Source organism: Phalacrocorax aristotelis, chromosome 9 (genome assembly GCF_949628215.1).
Source record: "Phalacrocorax aristotelis chromosome 9, bGulAri2.1, whole genome shotgun sequence".
Taxonomy (NCBI): Eukaryota; Metazoa; Chordata; class Aves; order Suliformes; family Phalacrocoracidae; genus Phalacrocorax; species Phalacrocorax aristotelis.
Window position 1 is genome coordinate 19,674,433 of NC_134284.1, and position 16,335 is coordinate 19,690,767.

General features: G+C 35.1%; 1 protein-coding gene across 6 annotated transcripts in view; it reads right to left on the reverse strand.

Annotated features, from left to right (window-relative positions):
* Positions 1-16,335, reverse strand: part of TTC7B (tetratricopeptide repeat domain 7B) — a 145,603-nt gene that overhangs the window by 99,178 nt on the left and 30,090 nt on the right. For all 6 annotated transcript variants that reach the window (XM_075103706.1, XM_075103703.1, XM_075103707.1 and 3 more), the window contains 2 exons: positions 11,075-11,205; positions 8,762-8,883 (listed from right to left, as the gene is read on the reverse strand). In XM_075103706.1, coding sequence (XP_074959807.1) covers positions 8,762-8,883; positions 11,075-11,205 — 253 coding nt within the window. The remainder of the gene's footprint in view (positions 1-8,761; positions 8,884-11,074; positions 11,206-16,335) is intronic.

Sequence of the window (16,335 nt, forward strand, 5' to 3'; positions counted from 1 at the left end):
CCATAAACAAAAAAACTCATACTGGAATTCACGAGAAGAAAGTCTTAAACATGCCAGAAAGTTTTAGTAAGGAAATAAGTTATCAGAAGGGATAAAGTGAATAGAATTTACTTTGGTAAATATTAAATATTATTACACATCAGTCATTTTGTATCGCCATAAACCTTTTAGAGTTATTTTATCTGTATTTAGAAAAAATATAAAACCTCTTAAGAACTAGAAGGGAGACTGTGCAGCACAAACAGTGATTTTGTTTAGAATACCAAGCTGACGACCTAGGATGCCACTCAGTTTAATATCAAGCATGATAAAAGCACAGAGAACTTCAGCAGAGCAACCATCGCGAGCATGGCTTTACAACCTGTCTTAAAGATTCAAAGATCAGAAGTGAGCAGCAGAGACCATAAAGGAAGTATACTCTCATAAGATACAAGATTTTAAGCAGCAACAGAACAGCTGGGATGCATCAGAAGTGTACCATTTGATAGAACCTGAAGAGCTAACCTGAAGTAACAGATCAAATGTTTAATCAAACAATGATGAGCAATGTCATACGAGGCCAAACCCTGTGTGTGGTTCAGCCCTCTCAGTGGTGACACCAAAGTAGTGAACAGGTGAGAGGAATAGGGAGCCACCCTTGCAATAAAAGCAAACTAGGAGCAGCACCTATGAAGAATTAAGCTGATTTGGGAAGGGGGGATTCACTGACACTGTCTAACAGGAAAGCCAAAGAATAATATATTGGACAGCAGGGTGAAAACAGCAATACAACTGCGATAAATTATAATGAAAATTAATCAGGGGAGGGAGAAGAAGAAAAAACCAAAATAAAATAAGATGTTATCAAACCTCTGTTGATTTTCTCACTCTCATGGTAACCCCTGGAAATGTTTAATTTTGAAGCTACTGCTTCTGATTAGCTACAGATGTTAAAATCAGAAGAACACACACAGTTTTCCACTGAAGTTGTTTATGTGCCATTTATTCATTAGTACAGTTAATAAAAGCGCTGTCCTTTTATTACCAACTCTTGTATTTGCTATCAGGCTGTTATACTAGAACAAAGCAGAATGGAGGACAAGATTTCCTTTCTCCTTTTGCACACAATGGCAATTCTGAAAATGCTTACTAAGCTGTCTCTTCTTTTTATACTCTTCAAATTAATCATGAACCAGTGTTCAATGTAATTTAATACATTAACTTGGGCAAAGGCAGGGAAAGAGCACCAAAACTCCCCAAATTCATACCATATACAACACACAAAATATGAGTTGTATCTACAAACAGTAATGACACTTTCTGGAAAGAAAAGCCTCTGCAAAAACTGCAAAACATAGAAGCAGAATATTTATTAGTAACCACCTTTCTTCATATTCCTCCTCTGTTCATCCACTGTGGGTAATTCACAAAACATTCCTAAGAATGAGGCTTAGGGCAACACTTCTTACAGAAAGGAGAAGATAAGACCACCTCTGTAAAACATCCTGCCAATAATCTTATAAAAATATCTCAGTGAAGGAAATGAGATTACATTCAAACAGATGCATGTCTGGTAAGCAACTCAGCAGTGAAGTAGTCTCTGAGGAGCTACCTGTTTCCAGAGAAACTCTGTTTTAAAACACTCACGCTGCAGTAATGTGGTGATTCGGTAAACAAAAAGGCACTGAAATTTTGTCAAAATTATTTATACAAATGCACTGTGCTTATGCACAGGAGAGAAATAAAATACAGAAGGGCACTACCGTACACCCAGAGAAGAAAGTGTTACTTTCACCGTGTCATGCTGAAAACAGTGTATCAAATGGGAGTTCCGAAAAAGGCCATTTGAAACAGTGAGCCAGCACTGGAAGAAGTTGAGAGGCAGAAAAGGTCAGGTCTGAGAGGTATACCAAACCCAGACAGAACTATTTCAGTATAAACACCAAAGTGCCTATATGTCAACCAAAAAAACCTGAACCAAAAAACAACCCCAAAACAACAAAAAAGTTACAAACACTTTTTGTATAACACTATCCTGGTGGTAACATATTTTAAGAGGAAAGGATATGGAAATCAGGAGGTGGGAAGGGGAATTTTCCAGTATTCATCTGAATACATAAAAGTAAATCTTGCCTGCCTTTCAAGCTTCAACTGGTGGCTAGCATTTCTGTAATACGTATTATGACTCCGAGGTATTCACACCAGTGAATACTCACCATGGTCAGTCCAATACTGCTTTATATCTTAAAAAGTTAGAAACACCTTTGACCAATGACAAAGAAATAATTTGAGTAATGGATACTTTGAAAGAATTGATGAGTTTTCAAATGCATTTAATCTCAATAACCAATGAAAAACAGACACAGATAGCCTCAAACACCTGCACAGTATTCAGCTTTTCTTAGCACTGTACCAGTCTTCTCTTCGCTGACTTTTGAATATAAACACGCTGGTACAATTTGATTGCTACAACACTACCTACAGCTTAAGAGCATAGTGCTGAAGAATCAACTAATGTAAGTCAGGAACTTTGCAAAAAATAGCTTATGAATAGTTATTACTATTTAAAATAAAGATGGATCATCTACTAGTCTTTTTTTTTTTTAAGCTCTGTACTTAATTAGTCTCCTGGTTCTTCCAAGAGCCAGTGCCCTTTATCACCACTGTGACCAAAATACATGCACTCTTTCCTTGGCAAACTTACCTTAATGCTTAGCAAATCACTTTCTACTGTGATCATAAAGAAATCTAGCACCAATTAGTCCTCCTACCTGCTAATTTTCTCCTTTTGAAGTTAAGAGGGTCAGTTAACATTTTTGCAGTTAAAACTGGCAGCTTCCATAATTTTTAATCAGTTCAAAAACATTATTTCAGTATGAAAAAAGAACCAATATAATTCAAAACAGTGAAAAGCTCCATGTTAAGCTATTACTAAAGCTTTGACAGAAATGGCCAAACCATAGAATCATAGAACAAAATCCTTCTCTTGGTAGACATAACTATTATCCAGGTACAGCAATTTACTGTCCTTCAGAGAAAAATCAGTATTAGAAAGAAACTTGAAACACTTAATTAGTTGTAGGTTACTGCAGCTCACATTCAGGTGATATATCTCACAAATACTGTTCCCTAAACACCTAAGCCCCAAACTTCTTCAGAATTTGAAGCTTCATCTTTGGCGACATGCAGAACAACTGGCCAAGGCCCTGAGCAAGCTGCTCTACACTGGCCATGTTTTGAGCAGGGGTTTGGCCCAGATGGTCCCTCAGAGTCCCTTTCAACCTGTATGATCCTATGAATCTTATGAGTTGCAAGAGAAGGGACAAAAAGAAAAACATCTGGCATAGCCATGTCCTGTAATACCTGCCATGCAAAGCAGCGTTCTTCAGAACAATATCAAAACCACATAAGGAAATAAAATTAAATACAGCAATAAAGCAAGGACTTTGGGGGGAGCAGGGGAAGCACACTAAATATTCCCTCCCCAATTTAAGGTTCCAATACCATTTTCTTTGCTGCCATCACAACACAACATAAAACCAAAACGTCTAATTCGATGCTTGCAAATGCAAGCAAAAGCCACAGTCAGCAAGAATTGTATATGGGCTAAAATGTGCTAAGTATCTTCCCAGAAAAAGTAAGCTAAGTCCAGAATTCCAACTGCAAATTACTAAAATTATTTAAATTCAAGATCAACTCAGATACTAACATTACTCTTTCAGCGTGCTTTGTGTAAATAATTATTACAAAAGTTATTTGAGATTATTTTTAATAAAAGCGATTCCTTCATGTTTATATCCATCTTAGTCCTCCGTGTAAAACTGCCAGATTTTCTATCTATAACATCACAGTGGAATCTTATTTTAAACTCTTGCAGTTAAGACACAATTCTGAACAATAAACACACATGGCACAGATTGAAAGAGAAAGGATTGTTGATGGATGATTTTTTCCTGAATATCTGAGGGAATAATAATTTCCCCTCACATTCAAATAGTTTGTATTTTTTCAATGAAAATTAAGACAGAAAGAACAGCATCTTAAATACGAATGAGGAAAGCATCTGATATGACAGAAGTAGTATCCTTTGAAAACACATTTTTGTTAGCAAACCCGAGAGAGACAAAAATCACTATCTTCAGTATGTTCTGCCTTAGTTTCCTAACTACACAAACATGAAAGCAGTTATCTCCAGGACAAAGTTGTTTTGAAAACTGCAACAGAAGTAATTTCCAGTTTACCTTCCAATACAGCAGTGGTATCTCACATATAAAGAATGCAATACTTCATAGGATTTCAGTATTTTTGAATTTCATCTTACTTTCTATTCTTTATTTAGTTAACAATTTGTTTTGAGACTGAGGAAGGGTATGCAACAAGATCTCAGCAGATTCAGAGAATCATGGGTAGCTAGCACTGTATTCTAATACAGTGGACAGCTCGTCATACAGTGTCTTGATGTGCCTTTATGACAAGCATTTACATAAATCCTTCTCTTACAGATTTCATCATAGTTAAATCTCCAACTGTGAACACTGCACAGGTATATATGTGCAACAGAAGCACTTATGGATTGGCTTCGATCCACTTGCCCTCACTTACTAACACGAAAGCTATATTCCTATGCTATTCCTATTTGTGTTATGGTAGAAAAAGGAAAATAGACAAAAAAAAACTACTTCTACATAGGCAAGTCCTTTACATGAGTAACTCTAAGGAGGATTGCTGTTGTGCTTGTCATTCATTTTGTAACCCAATAAAAATCAATTATATGCAGAAAAACTGGTCGGTTGGGGTTGGTTTTTTGTTTGTTTGGTTTTGGCAGGGTTAATTTTCTACTGAGAAAAAGCCAGCCTCTGAGAAACAACTTCATGTAGAAGACTGGGAATGTTGTGCTTCACTGCAGATGTGTCAGCAGAGGTAATGGCGCCATGAGGGGCAGATCTGATCCAGGTTCCTCAGGCTTTGATTCAGCGTGTGAAGCATGATGGAGATTAAACCAAACTACAGTCTGGATCCTGGACTCTGACAGAAAAATATCCTTAGAGAGGGTGTTAGGTGTAGAAGCCGCCTCAAAAAAGAGCTCTGAAAGCTAGGTAAGTCTGGTTTTCACATGACAACCACCTGATTTTAGACTCTAAACAGAAAGCTCTCTTGCTTCAAGAGCATACACTTCCAATACATTTCTGAATACTACTACCTCAAAAATAAAAACCATTTACAACTTGTCTTGTTTACATCATAACATGAATACAAAGCAAATACTAGCATAGAAAGATTACAGGGTACATAAATTGCTGCCCTTTCTCTCTTGGGGCCATTTTACTTGAAAATAGCTATGTTAAAGTACTAATGTCAATGTTCCTGTACTCATAGCTTTTCTTGGAACTTCAGGGCTTTGAACTCCTTCAGTCTGAAATTACAAACCAACCACTAGACTAAATTGAAGTTGCATAATCGGCCTGAAAGACATTTAAAAGTTACATATTTCAGAATGTTTTTTAAAAAAAGCACATAAACCCTACTTTAAGTTTTAGAACAGCTTCCTCAACTTTTGTTACTCATTTCCAAAATGAAACATTCCTCTGCTCCCAAGTGAAAAATGGGCACGTAGTTTGATTCTTTACTAAATTCTGTACCCTTCAGAAGAAAACATTAATTTCAGATTTGTGTCTTAATAGAGCACTAAAATAACATTCTTCCATTCAGACTACTGCCACTTTTTTTTTTTTTTTTTCTTCTTCGATAATTGCTTTTCCATGTATTTTCAAAATACCAGCCCTTAGCATTTAGGCTAAGTTAGGTTTCAAGCATCTTCTAGTTTTTCAAACCAGATAATGCATACCTGAATGATAGGCACTTAATCCTCTGCAAAAACTTGATTTCTTGGCTTAAAAGAAAATCTCTGCATGGTTACTCAACAAAGAGGAAATTTGAAGTAGATCAACTGGCTTTCTGGGTAGGCAGCAATACTCCCTACATTACTGCTCAAATTATGCTCTTCCAGCAAATATAAAGGTTATCTTATGGGCTTTTCTAGTTTGTAACTGACACATGCACAAAAATGGTGCTTCCACTTCTAGTGGAAGGAGTGTAATTAAAAGCAGCAGTTAGCCAACTGACTCCTAGATATAAAACAACAACAAAAACCCACTCCATAGCAGAAGGGCTTCAGACAAATTCAATTCTCCCGCAGATTTTGAGATGTTTATTAGTACTTACTGGAGTAGAACTGAAGTCTAAAACACTGTATTGTTTACCCATAGACATCTACTCAGATCTTTAAGCATGCTCTAACACCTAAATTACTATAGCCACTATGCAGGTAACAAGATAACATTCCAGCTGACTAAAACCAATGCCAGATTATAGTTTGGTGAAAGGAATTGTATTTCAGAGTCAACTCTTCTGAGTGCCAGCCTCACTTCATGAACATACACCAATAAGAGATTCCACTGCATTGGAAGACAAATACCAGATTTAGTCTGCCTGTGAAAACAGACAGGCACACTCTTCCTCCTCTTTTCCCCTATCACTCACAAGTAGTTAAACTTTAGTGATTCCCTGCCTCCGCCAAAGGACTGAAGACCTTTTAACATGTACAGCTTTAACTACAAAAAAGTTAATTTAAAAGAAATGTTTTGTTAGAAACATTTCCATTTCGAAATGTTTCAATTTCTAAATTGCCTGTATTAAAGATACTTACTTTGCCTCTCCTTGAATATGTTCATACAATCTTTACAATTTAAATTAAAATTTTAAACATGTTGCAAAGCCTAATGGAAAGACCTTGAATTTCATTTCTGTAAACCTAATATCAAGAGAGATGACAAATTTAAAAACCAAATGAAGCATCCTTAAAATAAATGTATTAAAATGAATGCTATAATTTGTCATTATTAGAAAAGTATATCTTTAAAGTCCTGTTCAATTCTGGTAAACCCAAGTTAAAAGCTAAAAAAAAAAAAAAACACAAAGAAGAGATCCATAAAAGAAGCAACGTAACTAGCAGCCTGGAACAACGACCATATTAGGAAATCTTGAAAGAATTGGGATTGGCTCTAAATTAAGAAAGGAAACTAAAGGATATAATGGCAGGATTATGTAAAATAATGATTGCCACAGAGCTATTTTTCCTAACAACTTGCTTCGTCTCATACCACAAAAAAAAAAAAAAGAGGCAGTACTGGCCAATGAAATTGGAAGAAGAAATTTAAAACTGAATGCGTAATTAGCTTGTAAACTGCAAGTGACTGTTGTACTCAAGACTGCAAAAAAGATTATATGCTTATGTAGGAGGTAACACGAACACCAACAGCTTCACTGTGAAGGATTAAAGCATACATGGAATACAATCAACCTTTCAAAGTTTATACCAGATCAACTGATACAGTCTAGGAAAAACACTCCTACAGGCTGGATGTTCCTTAACAACCCACTGCAGAACTTTTTTGTGGGGTTGGTTTTTGTTTTCTTAATTAATCTTCTGTGCCTATTGCTGATTGCGTTTAGGCACAACACATCAGATAAAATGGACTATTTTCATTCCTGGCCTTCAATCAAAATTCTCCAAAATGTGGAATTTTTAGCTTACTCTTAACCACGATTGCCACTGGGATTCTTTCACTATGTATATTTTATTTGTCTTTTGTGCAGGCATGAAAACATACATTTTATTTTTAGCTCTGGTATGAGAAAAAAATTAACTTAGTTCACACTGGAGCATGTTCAGTGGAACATTCCATCCTCCTGCAATTAAATGATGAAAACAGAACCAAAATACAACTCTCAGATCATGTGTTATTACGACACTACTTCAATACTTTAAGAATGAGATTTCAAAAGCGTAGTGATGCTGAAATCCCTGAACAGCTTAAAAACTTGGATAGCCTTTTGTCACCCTACCATCAGTGCATTAAAATCTTGAACTCTTTACAGACACTGCACGATTTCCCTTCATCTCCTGTTTATGTATTTGAAAGAATAAGGAATATTTTTGGTACAAAACAGTAGTCCTATGAGGAGTTTCAATATTTCAATCAAGCCACATTTTCCTAATGAAATAAGAAGCCCTGAAACAAATTTTTAAACTATCTGATTTCGACAACAAATGTCAGAAATGTACTTAAAACCCATTTGTTCCAAGATTTGAAGCTCTTAAAAATGGAGACTTGTATTCCTTTTTTCATTTTCTGTGATATCTGAATTTATTTTTAGGCTTTTAAGGGAAGTCTTATTTAAAATAAATTATAAAAGAATCTCCCATGCAGAATCTAAATGTATCTATAGAGCAGGTGCAATGGAGATTGTATACATACTGTTGATCTTGATGCACATTTATCCTGCAGCATAATTGTAAAATAAGTGGTAACTGAAGAGATTTGGAAAAAATTACAAAATCAAAATTATAAAAATCAAGAGTTTCAATATCATAGAATCATAGAAACATTTAGGTTGGAAAAGGCCCTTAAGATCATTAAGTCCAACTATTAACCTATGCTGTCAATCACTTTCTAAGAACGCCTAGTAATAAAGTAAAGGAAATTTCAAATAGTTAAAGTTTAAGGTATTAAATTCTCACATTTAGCAAGTAAAAACATAAAATGCTTTCTGTTCAATATACCTTGATTGAAAAATTTTACAATACGTAAATAAATATAATATGGGCAGCCTTACTATTTCAATCAAAATGTTACTACTTTAATAAAATATAATGATGTCCAGTTATATCACAAGTACAAAGCTAGACAAAAGAGCAGACAAAAGGAGCATCAAAACTTACCCATTCTTGAAATATAAAACATGTGCTCTTTGAAGTCCTGTTTCCAAGAAAAATCCAAGTTCTTGTTCCTGTGCAGTGGGCCCTGGCTTAGGGCTTCTGTTTTGTATATTAGCATTAATTACCTAAGAGAATAAAAATAAAAAGGAGAAAAGTGTATTTAGGGGAAAAAAAATCAAGTTTTTCTGGACTTTTTCACGGAAGCTAATACTTAATGTTGGAGAAGTCTTTTTCATTTGTAGGCAGTGGCTATTAGCATATTTCTATCCTTACCTCCTTTCCCACCTAAATATAAATCTTTTTGCTCTTGGGTATACGCTTAAAGGTAATTTCTTCTCCGAGCAGAAATGCTGCTAAGAAAAATTTTATAATACTTTTTCAGAAAATTTTGTGAAGAATGGTACACAAAAGAGAAGTATACGAAAAAGCGTATTTCCAACCTTATTCAGTAGTAGGACATGATGGTATTCAAAATCTAAAACCCTGTTAGTTTAGGAAAGGCTGCTGCAGAAAGCAGTAAAAAGATTAAAAGTGATCTCCACAGTGACTTCTAAAAAACTATTTAGAAATAACTTAATTTGTATTACATCAACATTAAAAATGCTCTCTCAAAATGGAGAGCTATGAGCTTTTGTTTGCCTTTATTTTCACCACAGAGTCTACCAGGCGCTAAAAGACAATAACAAAACAAAAAACCCAAAGCAAAAAAAAGACAGAAAAAAGTGTATGTGTTTAAAAAAGAAAAAACCAGTGCAAATTACCTCTCTTTCCCTCATCACATCAAACTTTACTTTCCCCGTCTTTTGCTTGTGCTACCCTAACTGTATCTCACAATCCCTTCAAAGACAACTGTTAAATGACAGGTCTGACGCTTGTAAGCAATAGGTGTGAAAAACAAGGTCAGATTGATATTACTAGCTTGCTTCGATCTAACAGCATTCACAAGCCACAGAATAGAGCCCCGAGTGTAGTGTCTTTTGTCCAGACATATCTGAAACTCTAAATAAAATGCAGTAGTAACTCCTAGAAACAAAGGGGACCACAAATATTCTTTTCTTTAAAAAAAAGTATTTAACAATGGAATAGTTTCTGCTAAGTGGAAAGAAACAGAAGATGAGGTTAATGGTGTAAATGAAAACAAGAGGAGGAAATAAAAGAGCCTATGTATCCCGTTAAATTCAAATAAAAGCCTGAAGCTTTTAAATCATGAAGCATTATGCTCTTTACAAATAAAGAGCCTAACTTGAACCTTCCATAATTCATAATCCATAACTTACAATATGGGGAAAAAAGAAGAAAACAGTAACTTGCCTAATATTCTGCAGAGCTGTTTGTAGGTTTTGTCTAGCATTAAGAAGCTTAGAAAGATCTGCTTTCATCAATAAAAACCCAGTTTCCTACATATCTAGTACCTCAGATTTATGGCTATCTTTCTACTCAAACATACTGTGAAATGTAGAGCAACCCTGGAGTCCAGATTCAGATACAGACAACTGTCTCTTTTAGGAAAAAAATATCCAAGTACTTCCAACAATAACTGTATTTTCATACATACAGTAATATATTAATGAGATAAAATGACAAATGGGCTATCAAGTCTGAGAACATTGTCCTGATCCAATTTATAGAACTACTAAGATTTATCTCAAGTTCACCTATATTTTAAAGTCACATGTTTATGTGGTTATCGTATCTGGTGATTTTTAAATTGTCCCAGGTTTGTGCCTATTAGTTGAAGAAAACACACTTTCAGGTATTATTCTGGACACGACACTGATACATCAAATGTCTTGTTGACAGGTACAACGTTATTTCAGGATTTTACCTCCAAGTAGTTTTATAGAGAGAATTTAAGAGCAGTGAAGCTATTAGCTCCAAATAAACATCATCAAGATCAATTTTTAATCTTTACAGCTTCATTTTGAAATTAATTATTTTTAAGAATTATCTGAAAAGCTAGTAAGTATATACATACAATGTACATATTCCCACATGTGTTTCAGAGACATCATAATTCCGTGTTCATAAAGAACTACCATAGGGTAACAGAGGCCACAGATCAGCATCTTGAAAATACATGGTGGTTCAGAGGAGCTCTGTCCCTTTTTAGACTACTAGCACTATTTTCTAGGAGATCAAAATGACAGAACACTCAGAAGGACAGCTACCAGGTGTTCATTAAGGCACACTAATTTATTGCCCAATTTTAAGTGTGCATTGAAGTCCTATATTAGACATCTTTTAGGTGAGCCACCAACCACATCAATGAAAGATGAGCCACGCAATTCTTCAGTTAAGCAAATCATCCCAGCTTACCCTTTCTATCTCCTGAAGGTATAGGAGAGCAATATCCCCAGCCTTCTCATAGCACGTAACAACTTCTTGTTCACGATCCACATGGAGGTTGCTAGCCGAAGAAGAAACTGGCAACTTCTCAAGACAGAGACCTGGAGTGGAAAAAAAACAACCAACAAAAAATAGCTGCATTAAAAACTGATGTCATAATAGTATACATCAACAATAGTCCAGGCTAAGCCCCTCTGATCACGAGAAAAAACAAAGAAACAAAAATTACCAAAAACTTATGACGGTATGGTCCTCTGATACAGGCACTAGTAAGTATAAGTAACAATGGCTCCTCCTTAATTATTATACCACAGAAGTGCCTAGTGTCTTTCTATATCAGTTTTAAATTACTGAATACATCTTCACTTTTCCAGACTGATCAAAGAAGCCAAGGCAGGGTGAAGAAAGGCACTCAAGGTAATACTAAACTTAGTAACCATGCAAGACAGATGCACCTATAAAAACAAATACATTTTCAAAATAAGAAGGGGTTAGGAAGTGTAATATTTGTATCTAAATTGAGTATGAAGTAGCTCACTCTCATCAACACACAGAAGTCTTTCCCTCTCAGGATTTATTAAACTCATCCAACAAATACATTATCTGGCACTTTGAAGGAAAAAAAAGTCTTTGCTTGTCTTAAAAACATAACTTGTACTAATCAATTCTGTCTTCTACACAAGCTACTTCTATTACAGGTATTTTCAAGATAATTAGAGAAAACAACTGGAAAGGATCGAGAACACTAATCCACCTGACTGAGGAATCAACCAAATGCGGACACCTGTCTAACATGTTCTTAAAAGCCTCTGACAATAGAAATGCCTTGGCTTTCCTATGGTTATTATTATACAGCTCAACTATTCTCACAACTACTGTTTTTCCTAATATCTAGATCTCCCTCCCTAGATTAGTTATTCCTAGTCTTCTTCACAGACAGATTATTCCTTTCTTTACAAAATATTTTTCCATTTTTGTCTCTAGAGAGACATGCTTTGCACCAAAGAATGTCAATTCTCACTCATTTCTCTTTCCATGCTTCCTTGACAGCTAATCATTTTTATCTTCTCTGGACACTCCCCAACTCGTTACCTCCATCTTGACTCACTGTGCCAAAACTGGATACATGGCTCCACTTAAGCCTCAACAGCACTAAGCAGAGAAGATGAAAGACTTCCTGGTTTTGATATAGGATACTTTAAAAAGAAAAATTACAAATGAGCAGAACTCTAGTGCCTTCCCTTACACAGGAGTAAAACATTCTCTCCTCTTCATGATCTGCAGCAGATCACCAGATCATATTCTTCAAGCCAACTGCCTCACCAGTTACCCAATCTTATATTTATTTGAATAATTATTTGTATTTGAAGTGTAGCACTTTCCACATGTTCTTTAGAGATTTATTTCAGGTAATTCTTCCAGCCTGTCAACAGTCACTGCCAATCCTAAAGCGCCTTCAACTGCTCCCACATTAATATAATTCACAATTTAAATGACCATATTCTCAACTCATCATCCAAAGTTTTGAGAATCCATTGCTGGAGAAACTAAAAACAAAAACAACAAAACACAAAGTTATATATTGGGCAGATACCTGTAGAATGGCAGGTAGTACAAAACCCCAGTTCGGAGAACAGTTTATCAAAGGATTTCTGTCCATCAATAATGTAAGGTGGGGACAGTACGTTTCACTGGAATGACAACAGTTTTCCTACAGAAAAACTTGGGAAGACACAGACATGGAATCTGGACTTTATTCATTGATAAACCTAAACTATGCAATATTTGTGACCTCCAGATTCTTTTAAAACATCTATTATGTTTCAATATCTCCCTGTAGAAGTATAACTCCGCTGTATAAAAAAATCATCAAGGCATATTTCTGGCTTGAGAGAATGCTTTAAGTCTGTATCTGTTTGTTGGCCACTTTTACCCTCCAATCCAACCTCTTACCAGTATAAACAACATATATCCTGCAGCCTATTTGCTAGCTATACATCCTTAAATAGGTAAAATCCTGACTCCAGTACTAACAAGACAAAATAAAATTCAATATACTGTTCAAAAACCTACATGTTCCTGAAGATCAGCAAAAGTCCGTCTCTTAAAAACCTAACAAACCAGAGTACAGTAGACACTGGACTTTTCTGACATGTTATGGTTTTCACCTAACATATCTCTAAAGATAACCTAGATTTGAAAATAGTCTAGAGTAGCCTACGCTGATGAACTTGCTTTCAATTTTTCAAATAGCAAATATCTGAGAGGGTTTTTCTGGCTAATTGTAACTCATAGACCTGAAAGCAAGAGATTAAACTACAGAAAAAGGTCAGTTATCCTGCTACTACCATAGGCTTGAACTGACAAGCCTACTGTAGGTAGATAAGATGATCTAAATGTAAGGTTGATGCTGGACAGAAAGTTTACAGTGTCCTACACAAACATCTCAGAGTCAGACTTAGAGGTGACCATAAAATACAATAAGTGAGCTGCAATAAAAATGTCAAATGACTGAAAGCACCAGATAGTAAGCAGATCACTCCTCCCCATCCCTTCTCTTCCATGACATGAACAGCCAGTGCCCCACAGTAATCCTCCACTACACAAAACATGTTACTCAGCCTATTTGTAGATTTGACTTGGATTTATTATTTCTATTTTTATACTTTATGGCCACAACTATAATCTTTTTAATCTAAAAAACTCACTGTAAGAACATTCTGTCATTTTAGCTGAGAATTTTCTTTAAGATATGAAAGCACATTAGTGCTCTGCCAGAAACTTTAAGTAATGCAGAAGTGAAGTGCAAAATTCTAAATGTCCTCTGATGAAGCACATAATACTATTTCTTTGGGTAACTTTATTATACAACTAGTATTCACTGTTTTCTGGTATGTTTATTACAACCCAGGAAAGTATGTCTATTTTAAGTATGCAATGCTTTGGACAAGGAAGTTGATTTGGAGTACTATCCTGAAATGACCACTTAACAGGATGGTTTGGACACTTTATTTTGTTTGAGGACATAAGGAATAATGACAATTCAATACTGTATTAAAAATGAAAACATCATCTAGACGAAATACATGGATACATGGTTACTTGTTTAATTTTTTCTTAAATAGAGATAAAATTTAAGAAATAATTTATTAAAGTACATAAAAGGTTTTTTTATTCTAAATAGATATAAATAGCAACATAGCAACAACAACCACATAACATACTGCCCACTTCTTCGTGAGAATACTGAGAGATGATAAAAAGTGAATTAAAATAAGGGATTATTTTATTAGGCCCTTGAAAAAAAGAACAAGCTAGCGATAACACACCAAACTGAGAAACAGGTATTTCTTTGAAATCCGAGTATTACCCTAAATTGTCTGCTGACAACTACTGCATATATTCAGGCAGGGCAGTTCCCTCCCTTTGTGTTTGTTCCCACACCTGCCAGGCAGGAATCTCTGCTATTCTCCCTCAAAAGGGCAGGAATTTCTTTAACTGATTATAAACTCTTCTAAAATATTTGGTAAAGAGATACAGGTTGCTGCTACAAAATATTACTGCATTTGTTGTGAAGGTCATAGCTATTGGTTTATTTAATTTTTATTGGTTAATTTATTTAATTCTGCAACCAAGAATATCATTCGGTTGGTATCACAAGTTCACTTTGATATTCATGGCTTTTAAGTTTAAGCTCTTCCAGTCAAAATCACCTTCAAGCAAAAGCTTCCAACAAACTGGGTCAGTTTTATTTCAGGAGGACGCTTATCTCATACATATCTAGTCCTGATATCAAAGCAAGATGACTCCTGAGGGAAAAGAAATTGAGAAGCAATGAAATGAATACACGTCCATATCAGTTAAGCTTACATGTTTTGCAAAGGAACTGCAAAATTGCTTTTCCAAAGAGTAGAACAGCAACAAACAGTATTTGTACAAGAAACAAGTATGCCTGACTTATCATGTAATTGAAATATTGCAAAGATTTTCTTTAAATCTTAAAAACTTTATAAATTGTCCATATTTTGTAAAACATTTAGAAAGCAAGCAGTAGATAGTTTTGCCACTTACTCCAAGTGGCATTCTTGTGTCTATTGTCTCAAAGCAGTTGTCAAGGTTATGCCAAGTAAACTATTTCATTTTTACAGAAACAAGAGCAGACCAAGCCCTACCACTACCTATTCACACACTAACCACCACCCAAAGAAGAGGACTCCTCAAGTAAGAATGAGTGACAAACTAACAATTTTTAAGAAGTCTCCATGCAATAGATTTGTTTATTCTTAGATAACCAACCATTCCTATGGTAATGACAATGACAGTAACTACTTTTCATTTACAAACCACTTAAACAAAAAAAAAAAAACAACAAGCAGACATAATTTCTATAGGAAAACTGATTAACACTCCCATTTCATTATACAGAGTAAAACAAAAATTTTCTAAGGTCAAAATGGAATCCACAGCACAATTCCGATCTTTACCAAGTACTCCTACCACCCAGACCACTACTGAGACCAATTTAAAAAAAAAAAAAAAACCAAAACACACCCACAAGGCCGAGAAAAGCCTGTCACATTTACTGCATTGTATATCCGAGGATTTTCCAAGATGCCAGACAGTACCTTGTCTGTATAAGTGCTGCTAAATTTTAGAGACCACAAATAATAACACATCTCATGGTTTATCTACTGTTTTCAGTAGACAAGCCAAAAGACAGATGAAAAACAGTGAAAGACTATTTTAGACTTAAGGAAATAAACATGCTTTTACAAGACAGAGAGTGTTCCATCAGTAGACAAAGATTTCTTGGTTTGCTTCCTGTTTTCCTTAAACAGACACATAAAATCTAAGTGTGTTTTAGTACACAACACTTAGTCTTCCCTATACAATAGGCAAAGCAACACTAGTAAGTGTTCCAAATGCTGCAAACACAAAAAACCCCTTTCATCTCCTTTTAAAGAAACTTCATATTTAGCTTGTGAATTTAGAATAAGCCATTATATAGACTATGGCAAACATTTACTATTCATTTTAAAAGAGGAACTGAAACAATCTAGAGTTACTGCTATCAAGGAACTCCCACAGTGTATTTCTGAAGTTAGGACAAACACTGCTAATCTCACTGAAGGGAAGGACTTATTTCTACAAGTCTTCAAAGATTATTACTTGCTCGCAGAAGACTTTTTTAGAGAGCAAAGCAAGATTTTTTTTTTCTTCTTCAATTCTCT